The sequence below is a fragment of the Mastigoproctus giganteus genome, chromosome 6 (assembly GCF_048544385.1).
Source record: "Mastigoproctus giganteus isolate SK-2022 chromosome 6, ASM4854438v1, whole genome shotgun sequence".
In the NCBI taxonomy this organism is placed as follows: Eukaryota; Metazoa; Arthropoda; class Arachnida; order Uropygi; family Thelyphonidae; genus Mastigoproctus; species Mastigoproctus giganteus.
The window spans coordinates 233,283,745-233,301,661 of NC_143580.1; the positions used below are offsets into that span (position 1 = coordinate 233,283,745).

Here is a 17,917-nt window from a genome sequence, read left to right on the forward strand (position 1 = left end):
AGCTTTTGACACTGTTGCGCATGGAAGACTATTGTACAAATCGGAGCAGAATGGTATTAAGGGTAAGTTGCTACAATGGATAAAAGGATGGTTAAGTGGGAGAAGACAGAGGGTGGTAATCAATGGGTGCTGCTCTTCGTGGACTAATGTTATTAGTGGAGTCCCACAGGGTTCGGTGTTAGGTCCACTGTTGTTTTGTATGTTTATCAATGATATTGATGGAGGTATATCAGGCTTAATGTCGAAGTTTGCAGATGATACAAAGGTTGGCAGGGTTGTTAATGACAGTAATGGCAGTGTGCTACTGCAACAGGATCTAGATAATTTGGGCAGATGGGCTAAGAAGTAGCAACTGAAGTTTAACCTTGACAAATGCAAAGTACTGCATATGGGTAGAAGTAACCCCAGAGAAACGTACCAACTGTGTGGTACTACACTTAAGGTGGTAGAAAATGAAAGACCTGGGAGTAATTGTGCAGTCAGATATGAAGTTTTCTGAGCAATGCAGACAGGCTGCCAGGGTAGGTCATGGGGGTTTTGTCAATGATATATAGGAATTTTGCTAGCAGGGAGAAGGAGGTGATTGTCCCTCTGTATAAGGCAATGGTCAGGCCACACCTTGAGTACTGCATACAGGTCTGGAGGCCTCATTTTAGGAAGGATGTAGATTTACTTGAGCATGTACAGAGAAGAGCAACAAGATTGGTGAGGGAAATGAAGGGATCCTCTTACCAAGAGAGGCTTAAGTTTTGCAAATTGCAGTGGCCGGAGACTAGGCACCTGCGCAGTGATCTGATTGAGGTGTACAAGGCCTTGAATGGGTTGAGCATGCTGAATTCTGATGGGATCCTTCCACTTGTTCAGATTACGAACCTAAGAGGGCATAAATTCAAATTAAGAAAAGACAGATGTAGAATAAATGTGCGGAAATTTGCCTTTAGCCAGCTGGAACAAACTTCCATCTGTCGTTGTGGAAGTTGATAGGTTGAATAAATTTAAGGAGGAACTGGACAGGCATTTGGAGGAAATGGTGCGTTTTTTTTTTTTGGCTGATGTTGCATAAGCTCATACGCTTGCTTTCTTGCATCACATGCCACTACTACTATTCTCAAACTTCAGGTTTCTTATTTTTGTTGAAGGTAAACCACATGCTATGGTGTAAATTTCACATCAAAAATCATTCAGCACGACTGTTTTTATCATAAAACTACACTATATAAAATAAGTAACTAATATTTAGTCTTTATTAAAAATCATTTAGCACATAATTTGTTTTTATCACATTCATATCATATTTTTAGCATCCACTATAGTGCCGGTAGTGTATTCTCACACTAACATCTGGTAGACGCTGTAGACCACACACTATAGTAGCACCAAAAAATGTCTAATAAAATAATTTTCTCATTTTCAGTTCCTTCGTCCATTTTTTTTACTATTGAAAAGTATATAATAAACATTACAAAATTTGGTCTCCATTTTAAGTGAAATTTTCTGGAACCAATTATCCTCGGATAATGAGAATCTCCTGTACTATATTGCAGGACTTGCACATGGGGGACCCTGGGTTACTATCAGTACTACCACCATGAAAGTTCAAGCAGAAGATTTGGCTGTCATAGAACAACCAGACTTCGCCTAAATTCGGTTCACTTGAATTGAGTGTCACCTGAATATCAGTTCCACCAGCATTTTAGATTCCCAGGTAGCAAGCCCAGCTTGACATACATGAGAGAATGTCTGTGACAGCCTCAGGGACCATATTACAGGTCCTATTAGCACAATGACTGAGCACATTCAAGTTGGAATTTTACCATTCAGTTTTGTAACCACCTTTCTAAAGAACCATTCTTGCCTAAAACATTGTTTTCTAATTCCCCTCCCAAAAATTCAGCACAGACCCTGTCTGCCTTGTAGGCTAATGTTTTGATAATTCCCTACAGACATTTACTAGATTGGTTCAAATTTAAATTAATAAATTTTCCCAAATCCATTTTATTTCCCCCAGTGAACTTCAGTAGTCTATCTTTCTACTTTCATGATTTTGACATTTAAGAAGGCAGAGAATTGTCTTTTTTAAACTTTAAAGTGAATTTAATAGCATTTTCCATTGTTCATATAATCTTTGGATTTACACTGTTTCCATGTTAAAAATGAATCAACTATATAACAGATCTGTAAGATGAGCTTCAAGGCAGCCAGCCTAATAGCTGTCTCTTCATAAGTACTCAACAAACGGATCAAACCTGAGACAAACGTGATTTCCCTACACTAAGGCCAAATCTGAATACACACCTTCACTTCAAATATGAAGTACCTGTCTTCAAAAAATTAGTTATTATTAGCTATATGGTGCAAGGAAGCCTGACACTATGAGGAATTAGAAACCAGCTGTGGGTAAAACATTTTTAACAAATAGCAGGTGGTATAAAAAAAAAAAAAAAATATTGTTGAATAAAGAAAAGACATGGTGAAAATCCTTTTGTTAAAGGAAAAATTCATGGATTTAATAAAAATACAGGTTAGAAGTAATTAGCATTAGTTGAGGCATATGATACAAAAAAAAAAAGGAAAAAAAAAAAACTTCCCATTTCACCCATCCAGCCACTAAATGCTTGTCTAGTTCAGCCTTAGATTTATTTAAGCTATCAAGCTTCCACAACAATCAGCTACTTTCTGACTAAAGGCAGACCTCCACACATCTATTCTATAACTGTGTTTCTCAATTTGAATCTATGCCCCCTCAGGTTCATAAGCTCAGCAAGCAGAAGTATCCCATCAGCATTGAGCCTGCTCAAACCATTCAAGATCTTGTACGCCTCAAATCAGATCACCTTGCAGTGCCTAGTCTCCAGATGACATAATTTGCAGAATTTAAGCCTCTCTGTAAGAGAACCCCTTTGTTCCTCTCACCAATCTTGTTTCCCTTCTTTGTACTTATTCTAGCAACTCTACATCCTTCTTAAAATGAGGCCTCCAGACCTGTATGCAGTACTCAAGATGTGGCCTGACCACTGCCTTATACAAAAGGTATAATCACCGTCTCGTCTCTGCTAGCAAAATTCCTATATATCAGGGGTGGCTAACGAGTCGATCGCGGATTTAATTTCGGTCGATCATGATCGAATTTTAAATATACAGTCATCCCTTGATTTGTACACCTTGTGCAATGAATTTTGAGATGGTAGATCCCGGCACATTTTGAAGGAAAAAAAGTAGATTGCATCACATTAAGTTGGCCACTACTATTATATATCATTGACAAAACTTCATGACTTGCTCTCTGCACTGCTCAGAGAATTTCATATCTGATTGCACAATTACCTCCCCAAGTCTTTTCCATTCTCCACCTCCATGAGTGCAGTACCACACAGTTATGTTTATCTTGGGTTACTGCTACTCATATGCAGTACTTTGCATTTGTCAACGTTAAACTTCAGTTGCCACTTCTCAGCCCATCTGCCTAACTTTTTCTAGATCCTGTTGCAGTAGCATACTGTCTTTACTGTCATTAACAACCTTGCTAACCTTTGTATCAACAGCAAACTTGGACATTAAGCCTGATATACATTAATCGATATCATTGATAAATACAGAAAACAATGGGCCCAGCACCGAACCCTGGGAACTACACTAATAACATTATTCCATGTAGAGCAGTGTCCATTTATTACCACTCTGTCTCCCACTCAACCATCCCTTTATCCATTGCAGCAACTTACCCTTAATGCCATACCCCTCCAATTTGTACAACAGTCTTCCACGTGCAACAGTATCAAAAGCTTTCCTGAAATCCAAGTACGTGATACCAAAATTATTTTTTGCATCCAGTTCCTTTGTGACCACATCATCATATCCAATCAAATTGGACAGACAAGACATCCCCTTAACAAACCCATGCTGTGTCTAAACTATTACAAGGCGATCCTGCATCACCTCTTTAACCAGTGGCTCCATTATTTTCCCCAGAACAGAAGTTAAACTAAGAGGTTAATTATTTGCATCACCCTTTGTGAATTGGGGATACATTTGCACATCTCCAGTCAATAGGGACCTTCCCTGAATGTAAGGATGCTCTTGTAATTATGGTTGTGTTTACTTACTTCCCTCACTGCCTCCTTCAATATAACTGGATAGATTCCATCTGCCCCAGGTGCTTTTTTTTTTATATGTTTAACTTCAACAATTTCTCCTCTACTTGCTCTCTATTATTACAAATCATTTAGCTCCCTGTTAGAGTTTAGTAAACTTCTCCTCCTCTTCCTTACAGATTTCCTCATGTGTGAATGTAAATGCAAAATACTCATTCTGTTTGTCAGCTATCTGAGCAGGATCATGAACAGTCGAAACACCAACATCAAGTGGACTAATCTGATTCATTCCCTTCCTTCTAGAGTTTACATTAGTAAAGAAGTCTTGTTTTCTTTGCATCCTTTGCCAAGGATTTCTCTTAATCAGCCTTCGCTTGCCTAACCTCCTTTATGACAGACTAGCTGATATCTGCCATAGGCTTCTGTGTCACCTGATAATTTATATGCATCCCACACATTTTACTTCTCTGCCACACTCCTTAATCAGTTCATTTAACATCCATTTAGGTCAATCTTCAACAGTATTTATCAGTTAGTACGAAAAACCTAGTAGCTTCCAAGATTAATTCATTGAAGGCTTCCCATTTAGAATTCAGTTTTTAACATAAGTTGATCCCACTGAATAGAATTTAAAAAAAAAAAAAAAACTGATACCACTGTAGTCACCTTTACAAAAACAAAACCCTTCCCTTTACCCTTGATGGTAGTCACATTTTTAAGTAAATCACACATCAGTAAACTGCAATCACTGTCAACTAGTGGTTCCTTTATCTGCAAATTCCTAATGCACAAATCAACACTGCTGATAATCAGAGTATTATTCCCTCTGGTTGCCCCTCTAACATGTTGCTGTAAAAAAAAAAAGTAAATAAAAAAAATTCTCCAAAAAATCCACAAAAGTCTTTCTAGCATGTAAGTGACCAACCCACAAGTTCCAGTCAATATCTGGAAATTTAAAATCTCCCATTAAAAGGCAGTGTGATTTACTGGCCCACTATTTTTCTGAACAATTGCTCATTATACTCATCAGATTCATTAAGCCTATATAACACACACCTCTCATTTTTCCATTACCAGTGCTTATGTCACACCAAACAGACTTAACATTGCATTCAACATCAATTGGATGCACTTCCTTTGATTTTGTGTTTCTTAACTAACAGCATAACCTCTCCTCCCTTCCTACCCTTTTTGTATACATTGTACTCCCTAAATTCTAATTCTGCAATGCTTATCTGTGTGACACCATGTCTCTGATATCCCAACAATATCTGCCTTTGATGTCTTGATCAGCACTTCAAATTCATTTACTATACTTCTAGCAATTTGGCTAGTGGTTGAAGTTTTGTCAACAGTTTAATTTCTGTAATAACTTGTTAATTTAAATTTTGTAATATGCTTTTAATTTTGTAATCTCCATAAAGTTAAAATTTTACCTAAATAATATACAAAGTCTAAGGACTTTGACTTGAATGGAAATGCTTTGCTTTGGGCATTACTAGTATGAGTCCCAAGTTCATTATTTGTATAACTTGTGGTGTATGCCAAGGTTAGTCTATTAGGCAAACCTAGCTCAACTTACGATTATTTTCTTTGCACCCAAATGTAAGGAGTATACCAACCTTGAATTAGAACTTGGTGCATTACGAAACAAATTTGAGTAACTGAAGAAACACGTGCATTCCCTAGAAACAAATGTAACTGGGAACTATTCAGAGATTCAAGTATCTCGTGACCTGTCATGTGATGAATCCCCAATTTGGTTCCTAGAAAAGAATAGGCAAGTGTATATTGCCCTGGTTGAAGGTGATCTAGTTTTATTGGGATACTGTCAGGGAAATGGGTACCATTTTTTGTAATAAAAATAGGTGGACCAGAACCAGGATGTTTGCCAGGAGCAATAATTGATATTACCAACAGACTGCCAGATTTTATGGATGTAAAGAGGGGCATTATTATTCATGTGGAGACTAATCACATTAAACAAATGACCTTCAGCAATTTCTGCCCAGCCATAAGAGTATATATATATATATATATTTAAAGCTTTGTGAATTAACTCTCAATTTGAGGGAATATGTAAAGCTGCAGGGAAGAATTTTTTTTTTTTTTTTTTTTAATCAGCATGGTCCACACTTATAGGTAGGAGGAATCTATTTTGTAGAAATGGTATTCATTTGAGCAAAGGTGGCACACAGATTTTTGCATCATTGAGGATACCTTAAGGGTTTCAGAGACACTGCTGTACAATTTAAAGCAATTATATACAATGATAATGATACATAAAGGCTATTTAAGGGAAGAGGGTAATACTGATCTGCATTTATCTGATGATATGGGTCAAATTAATGCTTGCACTTACCTCAAGAATTCTTGTTTGTTGCCAAAACAGCCAACATTGGCAAGATGTTCTGAGGGTAGTAACATTTGAAATGAGCAGGATGAGAAAGATAGGGAAACAAGCCTAAACAACTTCAAGGGGGTGTGTCAGGGTAGTAAACTATAGAAAAATACAGTTTTAACTGTGTATACTGTCAACAAATATCTTCTTTTGTCTTCTCAACCTCCAACCCATGCACGGTATAAGTACTATGGGTTCTAATACCTTGCATGTTTGGGGTTTTCATAGAGAGAAAGAAAAAAAAAAAACAGTAATGTCAGGAGTGTTGTCAAAATGGTTGTGAATTACTGGTTAAGACAACTAACACTGACATTATAAGGCTAAGAGAAACAGAGCCAAAAAGATATTGGGGGATGATGAATTCCACTATGGTACATATAATACATTAAGGAAACACAGGGAATATAGAAGGGTGAAATCATGCTTCTTATCAAGACCAAACTGAGCATGAAAACAGCTTTTGAGTCTGAAGTTGTCTACCAGCTTAGAATCTGTGTGGTGTGAGTCAGTTGGAGACAAAGAAGGTATAACATGGGGCTTAAGGGAGAACAGGTAATTCTATTATCAGACAGTCTAAAACACTGATGGATCCAATACTGTCAATTTAGTGGCAACAAACATGTAGAGTTGTTGTCTTCAAGACACCTGGTCAGCATGAAGAGGAAAAGACCAAACCCTCCAGCTCTTTATTAAATATGACAACATATTGAAATAAATGGCCCTCACTCTCCAGCAGCGAGAGGTTCAGAATGGAAGCAGAGGGTGCAAACAATCTCTGGGTATGATCAAGATGCCGTGCACAGAAATTGAACTTTGCCTGTTACAAATGTAAGATCACTCATTGGTGAAGAGCTGGAAAATAGTTTAGAAAATATGAGCTGGAATATCGGCTTGGCTGAAACAAGAAATGAATTGATTAGCATTAGTAGAGGCATTTGATGCAAGAAAGCAAGCTTATGCAGCATCAGCCAAAAAAAAAAAAAAAAAAAACCCACATCCACTTCACCCCTCTGTTCGTTCAAAATACCTGTCCAGCTGAGCCTTAAACTTATTTAGGCTATCAACCTCCACCACAAGGGATGGAAGTCTGTTCCACCAACCAACCACCCGCTGGCTAAAGGCAAATTTCCACACGTCTATCCTACATCTGTCTTTCCTCAATTTGAATTTATGCCCTCTCAGGTGATTTTTCTGAGCTAGAGGAAGAATCCCATCAGCATTGAGCATGCTCAAACCATTCAAGGCTTTATACACCTATCAGATCACCTCGCTGGTGCCTAGTCTCCAGACACTGTAATTTGCAAAACTTAAGCCTTTCTTCGTAAGAAGAAAGGCTTAAGTTCCATTACGCACCCCTTTGTTCCATTCACTAATCTTGTTGCCCTTCTCTGTACTCGTTCCAGCAGCTCTACATCCTTCTTGAAATGAGGCCTCCAGACCTGTATACAGTACTCTAGGTGTGGCCTGACCATTGCCTTATACAAGGGAATAATCACTTCCTTATCCCTGCTGGAAAAATTCCTGTATATCATTGACAATACTCCATGAGCTACTCTTGCAGCCCGTCTGCACTGCTCAGAGAACTTCATATCTGCCTGCAATTACAAGTTTATCAAGTGGAAATCTGCTGTACACCAATGGAAACAGTGAGAAGAGTGAAGTTAGAGTTGGCTTTCTGGTCCATAAAGATATTAAAAACATTTTGGAATCCAAAAGTACACCACCAAGGGTGTCAGACTACTTCTGTATTTCTAAGGGATACAAACTAAAAGGTTATGATGATATATGCACCAATATCAAGCCATAACGATGAAGAGGTTGAAGAAATGTACACCAAAATTGAGACTTCTAGATGAACAGAAAACTTGCTACACCATCATTATGGGGGACTTCAATGCTAAAGTCAGAAAGAGACAAAACAGCACAGAAATGGGAACTATAGGAAATTTTGGAATTGGTGAAAGAAATGAAAGACTTGTGGAATTTGCAGAATCTTGAAGAATGTCAGTAATGAACACTTTTTTTCAAGAAAAGGTTGAAAGAAAGTGGACATGGAAGAGCCCAAATGGATTAACTTCTTCAAGAGGAGTGTTTCCATTTACAATGGGTTTCCTCAGCCTACAAGTTATTTTTTGGTAGGAATTTTTTCCTGCCATAAAGTACAGTTCTTGGTCAGTTAAACCTCTGGCTGTCATGTCATGCATTTCTGTACTCCATTCATGTCCTCCTAGGTTTCCTCTTCTTTTTCCTGGAGGTATCCATTCCAGGATAGCCTTTGGATATCTGGTTCCTTACATTCATTTTACATGTCCATACCATGTTAAATGCTTTTCTTTGATAGTATTAATAATATTATTTTTCACTTCCATTTGCTCTCTTATGTCTTCATTCAGTTTTCCATTTCTTCTAAAGTTCTTGCCAAGCATCTCCAAAAATCCATTTTTGTGGAGAGCAATTTGTTTTCCCCCTCACCTATTCAACATCCAGGTTTCCACTCCATACAATAAAAGACTTTTGTACAATCATTTGAAATATAAGTTTGTTTTATTTAGAAAATTTCTGCTCCATAGAACAGAATTTAACATGCCAATAGCCTTTCTGCCATCTCTTATTGATCTCTGCTTAGGATGTAAAATTGATCCCAAATATTGGAATTTATCGACAAGACAACATTTCAGTCTTGCTAAAATTAATTTTTATACCCCATTGTTTATATTCCTCAAAACAATTTATGACATGCATAGTCTGCATCTTCTCAGTCTTGTACTATCACCACCTGATCGTCTAAGAAAAGTAAACTGTGAATATAGTTCTTATTGATCAGCAATCCCATTTTATTGCATTTTTTTGACCAGGATCTTAGGCAAAAAAAAAGCGTTGGCAACATGCAACAGCCTTGTAATAAGTCTTTTGAAGTGTGGATTCAGGTGACAAAGCTGATCACACTAATTCTGCATCTATTATTCCTGTAAATTGTCAATGTTAATCAACTGTCCACCAATATTTGTCTCTTTCAGTGCTTTCCCAGAAGTTTTCCTTGGAACACTGTCATATGCCTTTTCAAGGATCTGTCGTACTGTTCAGATATGGTCTATACATGATCTCCCAGCTGAAAAACCACTTTGTTCTTCCGACACCTCAATTAGGGCTTCTAAATGGTTCCTGATCCATTTTCCAAGAATCTTTAACAGCAGGTTCAGGATGTATATTCCTCTGTAATTTGAACAGCTTTTCTGATCACCCTTCTTATAAATTGATGTAATATACCTTTTTGTCATTTCGTCTGGTATACAATTTAACAGTTTTTGTATCAAAACAGCCACTGCTCTTCCTGTTTGGTTTTTAGGAGCATTAGCAATTAAGGCCATATTGCTCAGGGGATATGTGGTGGTCATTCCCTGACCTTTCCATATCCTCTGTATTTGGTGGCTCTTCCTCTGTATTTCAGAAGTTCCATATAAACTCCTCCAGGTCCAGGTGATTTGCCATTCCTTCCCTTTTTTAGTAAGAGTTCCACTTCCCTAACAGAAACTTTTAAGCCCGAGTCTTCCACACCAAAATCCTCCACTGCCTTGAACTCTTCCTGGTCTTCTTTTAAAAGTCCTTACATATACAAAAACTGTTAAATGGTATACTGAGAGAAGAAATAACAGGGTATATTACATCAATTTATAAGAAGGGCTATCCCTTTGGAAAAGCTGTCCAAATTACAGAGGAATATGCATCCTAAACCCACTGGTAAAGATTCTTGGAAAATGGATCAGGAACCATTCAGAAGATATGCAAGTTTCTTTTCCTCTACAGCAGCTCTTACTTTCTCTGTAATCCATGTCTTTTTCGGTCCTTGGCTCTTCTTTTTACCTATGGTCTGAGTTTTTTTTTTACAATTTTTTTTAAAATATTCTTAAATTTTTTTGGTATTACCGTCTATCTCTGTTAATTGTGCAGCATCCAATCTCCAGATTAAATTGTTTTTAATACTGTCATCCTGAAGTAGTTAAACATTAAATTGATCCACCTGTAGCATTTCTCCTTCCCTGCATAGTTGGTTGTCCACTCTTATTTTCTTAATTCAGTTCCACCTCAGTGTTGTTTTAACGAGAAAATAGTCAGATCCACATTTGGCTCCTCTGTAAACTCTGATATCTTTCAATACATATGTCCCTGAATGTTTTGAAATAATGTAATCTATAATTTATCTAATTTGTCTTGTCTGCAACCAAGTACATTTATAGATATACTTGTGTTGGAAAAATGTGTTTATTTTCACGTTGAACTGTTCGCAAAAGATTAAACAGTCAATCTCTGTTGTCATTCCTCTTTCTCTCCGAATCTTCCAATAACTTTGCTCAGTTTCTTCTCTTGCATTGAAATCCCCAATTAAAAATTTGTTCTTAAGGATTTTTTCTATTAGTTCTCATGGATCCTTCCAAAATTCATCCTTCAAGGTATCAGCAGTGTCATTAGTTGGGGCATATATTCCCAAAATACATATTTCTCTCCCATACATTATCAAATCCATTCAGATCATTCTTTCATTACTAAATTGCCAGTTTTTGATGTTAAGTCTCAATTTCTTTTTAACTGCAACAGAAACTCCTGCTCTTTCACTCCTATTGACTCCACTCCAAAAATGGTAGCATTCTCCCATTATTTCCTCTCCACATCCCTTTTTCTTTGTCTCTGATAACAATGTCTAAAGTGAATTTTTGCAGTTCATTGAGAAGAAAGTTTAAGCTGAAAGACCTCACAAAATCATTGTCCTTTTCCCCGAGTAATTTCCGAAAGTGCAGTCAGTTTTCATTTCCACTTGTAGGTCATTTGGTATTTGTGTATTTTTTTTTACAATGAACAAGGAGCTAGCCTGTTGCAGCAATCCCCAACCTGAAGGACCAGGGTATCACTCTTAGACTCTTAGTCTGGCCTCTACCCTTTGACCTGTCCAGATTGGAAGGCCCTACCAGTAGCTAAGCTACTGTAGACTTAGTTCTCCGGGTCATTGGGACATGCAACCCCCCCCCCCAATGACAAGGTGGAATATACTATCAAGGGTAGGTATATCAAATGGATTAACAACTAATGAAATTGACTTCATCCTCACTAACAGAAGATATATTGTGAACGATGTTACTGTCCTGACCAATATAAATCTTGGAAGTGATCACAGAATGGTAAGATGCATACTTGATATAGATGTAAACAAGGGGGGGGGGGGAAACTTGAGTAAATAATATCGTCTTTGAGATAACAGAAGGAGAAAAAGCAGTATGTACTGGAATTTAGAAACATGTTTGAGTATCTGCAGACCTTTCAGAACCAAGATATCAAATGAGGAATACAACTTTCTGAAAGTAATAAAGTCCAAGAAAAACTATAGGTAAAAAGAAATCCAAAGAAGAAAAAAATTAGTCAAGAAACACTTATGATAAATGAAAGACAATAAATGAAGAGCAAGACAAACACTGACAAGAACAAAATTTATTATACTGAGTTATGTAAAGCCATTAGAAAGAGAGGACAGACGGTTTAACACACGAAAAGTAGAGCAAGCATTAAGGGAGAACAAAGGACTTAAATCAGCAGTCATGAGTAGTAATAGAGAAAGATAAATGATGCCAAATCTGAAGAATAGTGATGGTGTACTTATAAATAGCAGAGAAGTTTTAATTCACATAGCAGAAGACTGCTGTAAAGAATTATATGAGCAAAGAATTATATAGTGGGAAAGATAGATCATAAATTAGCAACAAATACAAGTTGTTCACAAGGGTCATTACTAACAGATTAGAAAGAATACCTGATGAGAATCAACCAAAAGAGCAAGCTGGCTTTAGGACAGGATTCTCAACTATGGATCGCCTTCACGTAATATTGCAGCTAATGAAGAAAGCAAATGAATATAAGACACCATTATGTCTGACACTTGTGGATTATGAAAAGGCATTAGATTCTATACAGCATAAGCAATGTTTCAGGCATTGGGAAGACAAGGCATAGATATCCATACATTATGATTTTGAAGAAAATATGAGAATGCTACCTCCTTTATTAGACTAGACAAAGACAGTCGCAAATTTAAAACTGAGAAAGTAGTTTAACAAGGAGACAATATCTCCAAAGTGATATGCTACTGCTGCCCTTGAAGCTTTAAGAAGATTGGACCAGTCACAGAAAGGAGTCAATGTGAATGGAGAGTACCTAACCCATTTACGATTTGCAAATGACATTGTGATCATAAGCCACAATCCCAAAGAATTAGAGGAAAATCTTAATCAGTTATGCAGAGTTAGTAAGGAATTTAGACTAAAGATGAATTATAGTTAAAACAAAAGTAATGATGAACAAGTATGCCACAAAGGGATATAATCATTGAAGGAGCAAAAATTGAAAAGGTGGATTCACATACTTATCTTGGACAAGTCGTTAGCTGTAATAATGAAAAATGGCAGGAAATCAAGCGAAGAATAAATTTCAGATGGATAGCATTCGAGAAGTATAGTCACATACTGAGAAGCAGTATCTCAAATTGTCGGAAACCTAACATAATGAACCAATGTATACTCCCCACCATGGCTTTGGAAGTGAAACTTGGGCACTCACCAAAAAAAAAAAAAAAAAAAAAAAAAAAAAAAAGAAATGGAAGAGAAGCTGATAACTACACAGTGAAGAATGGAACAAATTATATTAGGAATCAGACTGTTGGATAAGAAGAATAAACATGGATTAGGCAGCAAACTCAAGTAAAGGACATTCTTATCAAAACTAAAACGGACTTGGGCAGGACACATAGCTCGAAGATATGACAGATGGACTAAGAAAATAACAGAATGGTACCCGAGAGGAGCTAACAGAAAACCTGGAGACAACAACAGAGATGGCCCGATGAAATTCAAGAGTTGGTGGGCAGTAAATGGATGGCCACTGTACAAAACAGAAGGGACTGGAAAGTTGCTGGAGGGACCTTCATCCTGCAGTGAATTGAGTATGGCTGATGATAGGTATGAGAGTGGGAGTAATCTACAGATTGCAGAATATGATGAGTCTGCATACAGATGTAATGGGTTAGAAAGCACAAATGTCTATGGGTGACTTCAATCTGCCCCAGACTGATTGGAATAAGTGGGAGGGAAACTCACCAAGGGGAAAAATTTTTTTAAATAAATTAGATTATTTGTACTAGCATGTTAGAGAAAATACTAGAGGTGAGAATATTCTTAATTTAATTACTCACGAATCAGATGACATCACAGAGCTTAAAGTACAAGAACCACTGTCAGGTAGTCCGGCACGCAATCGTCAGCTGGAAGATGAAGAAAGAAGTTGCAGTAGTTAAAGATAAAAGGCACAGGTTTTAATTTCAGACAAGGGGACCTTGAATGTGTAAGGCACTATATAGCATTATTAATTGGGCTGATTGCAGAGCAAGGGCAAATATTTGAATTATGGAATACCTTTAAAGCAAAAATCACAGAAGCCATGAATGCTTACAAAACAATTAAGATATTTCAGGAAGATGCTGAAGTGGACGAATGCAGAACTGGCTAGACAAATAAAGCAGAAAAAAAAAAAAAAGGCATGGGATAGAATAGTTACAGAACTAAAAAAAAATACTGAAGCCTATAACAGCTAAAAAATTCTGTAATAGTACCACAAAAAAAAAATGTTAGGGAGGCAATGGCTGCATGTGAAAAAGCACCGGCTAAGAGAGCAAAGAACGGGGACAAGGAATTTAATGTATGTGAATACAATGAAAAAAAAAAAAGTGATAAGAAACTTGTACACAGGGAAAGCCTTTGAAAATATTCCAGATGAAATGAACAAGTATTTTGCATTTGTCTTTACTGACTTAGGACTGTTCACTAAGGAGATCAAAGGGTGACAAGTAATTACAGATCTGTTCTCAACTCCTGCTGCAGGGAAAATAATGGGGCCACTGGTTAAAAAAAAGTAACACAGGATCATCTAGGCAAAAATAATTACAGTTCAGACATAGCATGGGTTTAGCAGAAGTCTTGTCTGACCAATTTGATTGGATACTTACAATAGGTCACAAAGGAACTGGATGCAAAAAATAATTTGGAAAGATTTTTGATACTATTGTGTATGGAAAACTACTGTACAAATTGGAGCAGTATGTATTAAGAGAAAGTTGCTGCTATGGATAAAAGGGATGGCTGCATGGAAGACAGTGATAATCAATGGACATTGTTCTTCATGAACTAATGTCATTAGTGGAGTCCCAAGGTTTTGGTATTGAGCCATTGTTGATTTCTATATTTATCAATGATACTGATGTAAGTATATAAAGCTTAATGTCCAAGTTTACAAATGTTAGCAGGGTTGTTAATAGCAGTAAGCTACTGCAACAGGATCTAGAAATGTTAGGCAGATGGGCTGAGAGGCAGCAACAGAAGTTTAACATTAACACATGCAAACCACTGCATACAGGTAGCAGTAACCCCAGAGTAAAGTACCAACTGGGTGATACTACACTTAGGGGAGTGGAGAAGGAAAAACACCTGGGGGTAATTGTGCAGTCAGATATGAAGTTCTGAGCAGTGCAGACAGGCTGCCAGGACAGCTCATGGGGTTTTTCAATGATATACAGACCAATGCTCAGGCCACACCTTTACTGCCTACAGGTGAGGAGGCCTCATTTTAGGAAGGATATAGAGCTGCTGGAACAGGTACAGAGAAGGGCAACGAGACTGGTGAGTGGAATAAAGGGATGCTCTTACCAAGAGCTTTAGTTCTGCTAATTGCAGTACTGTAAACTAGGCACCTACAAGGTGATTTAATTGAGGTGTTTAAGGCTTTGAATGGATTGAGCAGGCTCAATGCTGATAGGAGTATCCCACACATAAGAGGGATCAAATTCAAATTGAGAAAGGAAAAAGTTTCAGAATTTATATGTGGAAGTTTGCCTTTAGCCAGCAGGTGGTTGATTGCTGTTGTTGTGGAAGTTGATAGTTTAAATAAATTCAAGGAAGAACTATACAAACTATTGCAAGCAATGAATAAGTGAAATAGGAGGGTTTAGTTTTTTTTTTGTTGTTGTACAAGTTTATTTTCTTGCATCATTTGCCCTGCTAACTACCAAATAGTTCACTTATTGCTTCTCATAGTCTTCCAACAAAGATAATTCTGAACAATCTGAAGCAAAAAAAAAAAAGGTCCAGGTCCTGATGGAATTGATTGCCTTGTTCGCAAAACCTGTACTCCTGAACTTGCTCCTGTTCTGTACTGCCTTCATTATGCTATCTTATTCATATTCCACTGGTATTTTGTCTTCTGCTAGGAAATTGACTCATATTCAGCCAGTTACTAAAGACTGGTAGCAAATCCTTCCTATCTAAGAAGTACATGTTTTTTGGTTTTTTTTTTTTTTTTTTTGCTGATGCTGTATGTTTTCTTACATTGTTATGTAAGAAAACACAGTAGATGGCTCTGTCTTCTAAATTCTCCACTAATTCTGGTGTCCCCCAAGGTTCAGTTCTTTCCCCCTCTTTTCCTCTTGTATATTAATTACCTTCTTCCATTGACTGGAAATCCTATCCATAGTTTTGCTGATGATAGCTCGTTGCATTCCACTTTATTTTGAGAAACCTTGCCCTGCTCAATCAGCTTCAACTTCTCGAAAATCTGCTACTAATTCCTTAAATGCCGATCTCCAGGTAATTCTCCATTGGGGCAAAGACAACAGTTGATTTCAATCCTAAAACTTAGTCTTGTCTTATATCTCGCAAAAAGGATTCTTCTGCTCCTATGCTTATCTTTGGTGACACTCCAATTTCTAGGCAAAATGATCTCTTTTGGGGATTACACTGACTTCTAATCTCTCCTGGCAAAAGCACATTACAAATATTGCTTCCTCTACATCTAAAAAAAAAAAAAATTGGTTTTTTCTTTTGCTCTTGGCATTACTTTTCTTCCAAACAGCTGTTCACTCTGTACAAATTGCAAATCCACCCTTATCATGGAATATTGTTCCCACATCTGGGGTGGTGCTCCCAAAACCTCTCTCAGACTTCTTGATTTCGTTCAGAAGAGGGCAGTTAGGTTAATTAATGATTCATCTCTAACAGAGTCTCTCCACTTGCTGTGTCATAGAGGTACTGTTTCTGCTGCATGCCTCTTCTACAGATATTTCCATGGGCACTGTTCTTCTGAATTGGCTTCTATAATTCCCACTCTTTCAAAACAGCCCGAATACGTTCTGCCACCAGCCAACATCCATTTACTGTCCAAGTTCAAACTCAGAGAACCAACTTTTCATCTTCCTCGTTTATTCATTCAACTGCCGTTTTCTGGAGCAACCTTCCTTCATACGTATTTCCTGAAAATTACAGTCTACAGAAGTCCAATGGCAACAAATATCTTCTTCTCAACCTCCAACCCAAGCACAGTACTAAGTACTATAGGGTCTAATACCTCTCATGTTTGGGATTTACATATAAAAAAAATTACAAAAACAAACTTTATTACAGCTAGCTTATATCTACCATAATCTTCAGTGTCTCCTAATAATTTATATGCATCCCATGCATTTTTCTTCTCTGCCACGAGTCTCATTAGTTCAATCTGACATCCATGTAGGCCTAAACCTTGAACAATATTTCTTCATTGGAACAAAAAGCTTAGTATCTTCCAAGATTAATTCCTTGAATTCTTAACATTTAGAATTTGCTGTTGGTAACATCAGTTGGTCCCACTGTATAGAATTGAAACTGTCAGACCACTCTACTGGACTCTACGAAAGCAAAAACCTTCCCTTTACCGATGATGGTAGTTACATCTTTGAGTAAATCCCACATCAGTAAACTGATTACTCCCATCTAGTGATTCCTTTATCTGCAGATTCTTAATGCATCAGTAATCACTACTGATAATCATATCAAGAGAATTACTCCCTCTGATTGCTTCTCAAACATGCTGCTATAGAAAATCATCCAATAAATCCACAAGTCTTGCTAATGTGCAAGTCACCAACCCCAAAAGTTGGTCTATAATCTGGGAACAATCTAATTTACTGTCCCACTATTTCTCTGTTTGTTGTACTCAGTTATTTGGCCCATAACACACCCCTACTTTCAATTTTGCTTTCTCAATGCTTATGTCACACTAAACTAACTCAACACTATGCTGTCCACCCATGTCAACTGGATGCAGTTCCTTAGATTTTAAGTTTAATGAATAAATGAGGAAGAAAAGCTGGTTCTGTAAATTTGAACAGTGAGTTTGAGGTTAGACAGTAAATGGATGTTGACTGGTTGCAGCAAGTTTGGTCTTCTTTGAAAGAAAGCATTAATTATAGAAGCCAATTCAGAACAGTGCTAATGGAAGTATCTATAGAAAAGGAATAAAGCAGAAACAGAACATCTATGAGACAGAGTAGAGAGAGACTGTTAAAGATGAATCAATTAAT

At 37.2% G+C, this 17,917-nt stretch overlaps 1 protein-coding gene across 1 annotated transcript in view; it reads right to left on the reverse strand.

Annotated features, from left to right (window-relative positions):
- LOC150085089 (BTB/POZ domain-containing protein 9-like) overlaps positions 1-17,917 on the reverse strand; it is a 218,737-nt gene that overhangs the window by 178,970 nt on the left and 21,850 nt on the right. The window contains exon 2 of the mRNA XM_090375766.1: positions 13,724-13,792. Within this exon, the coding sequence (XP_090231892.1) occupies positions 13,724-13,737 (14 nt within the window). The 5' untranslated portion in view covers positions 13,738-13,792. The remainder of the gene's footprint in view (positions 1-13,723; positions 13,793-17,917) is intronic.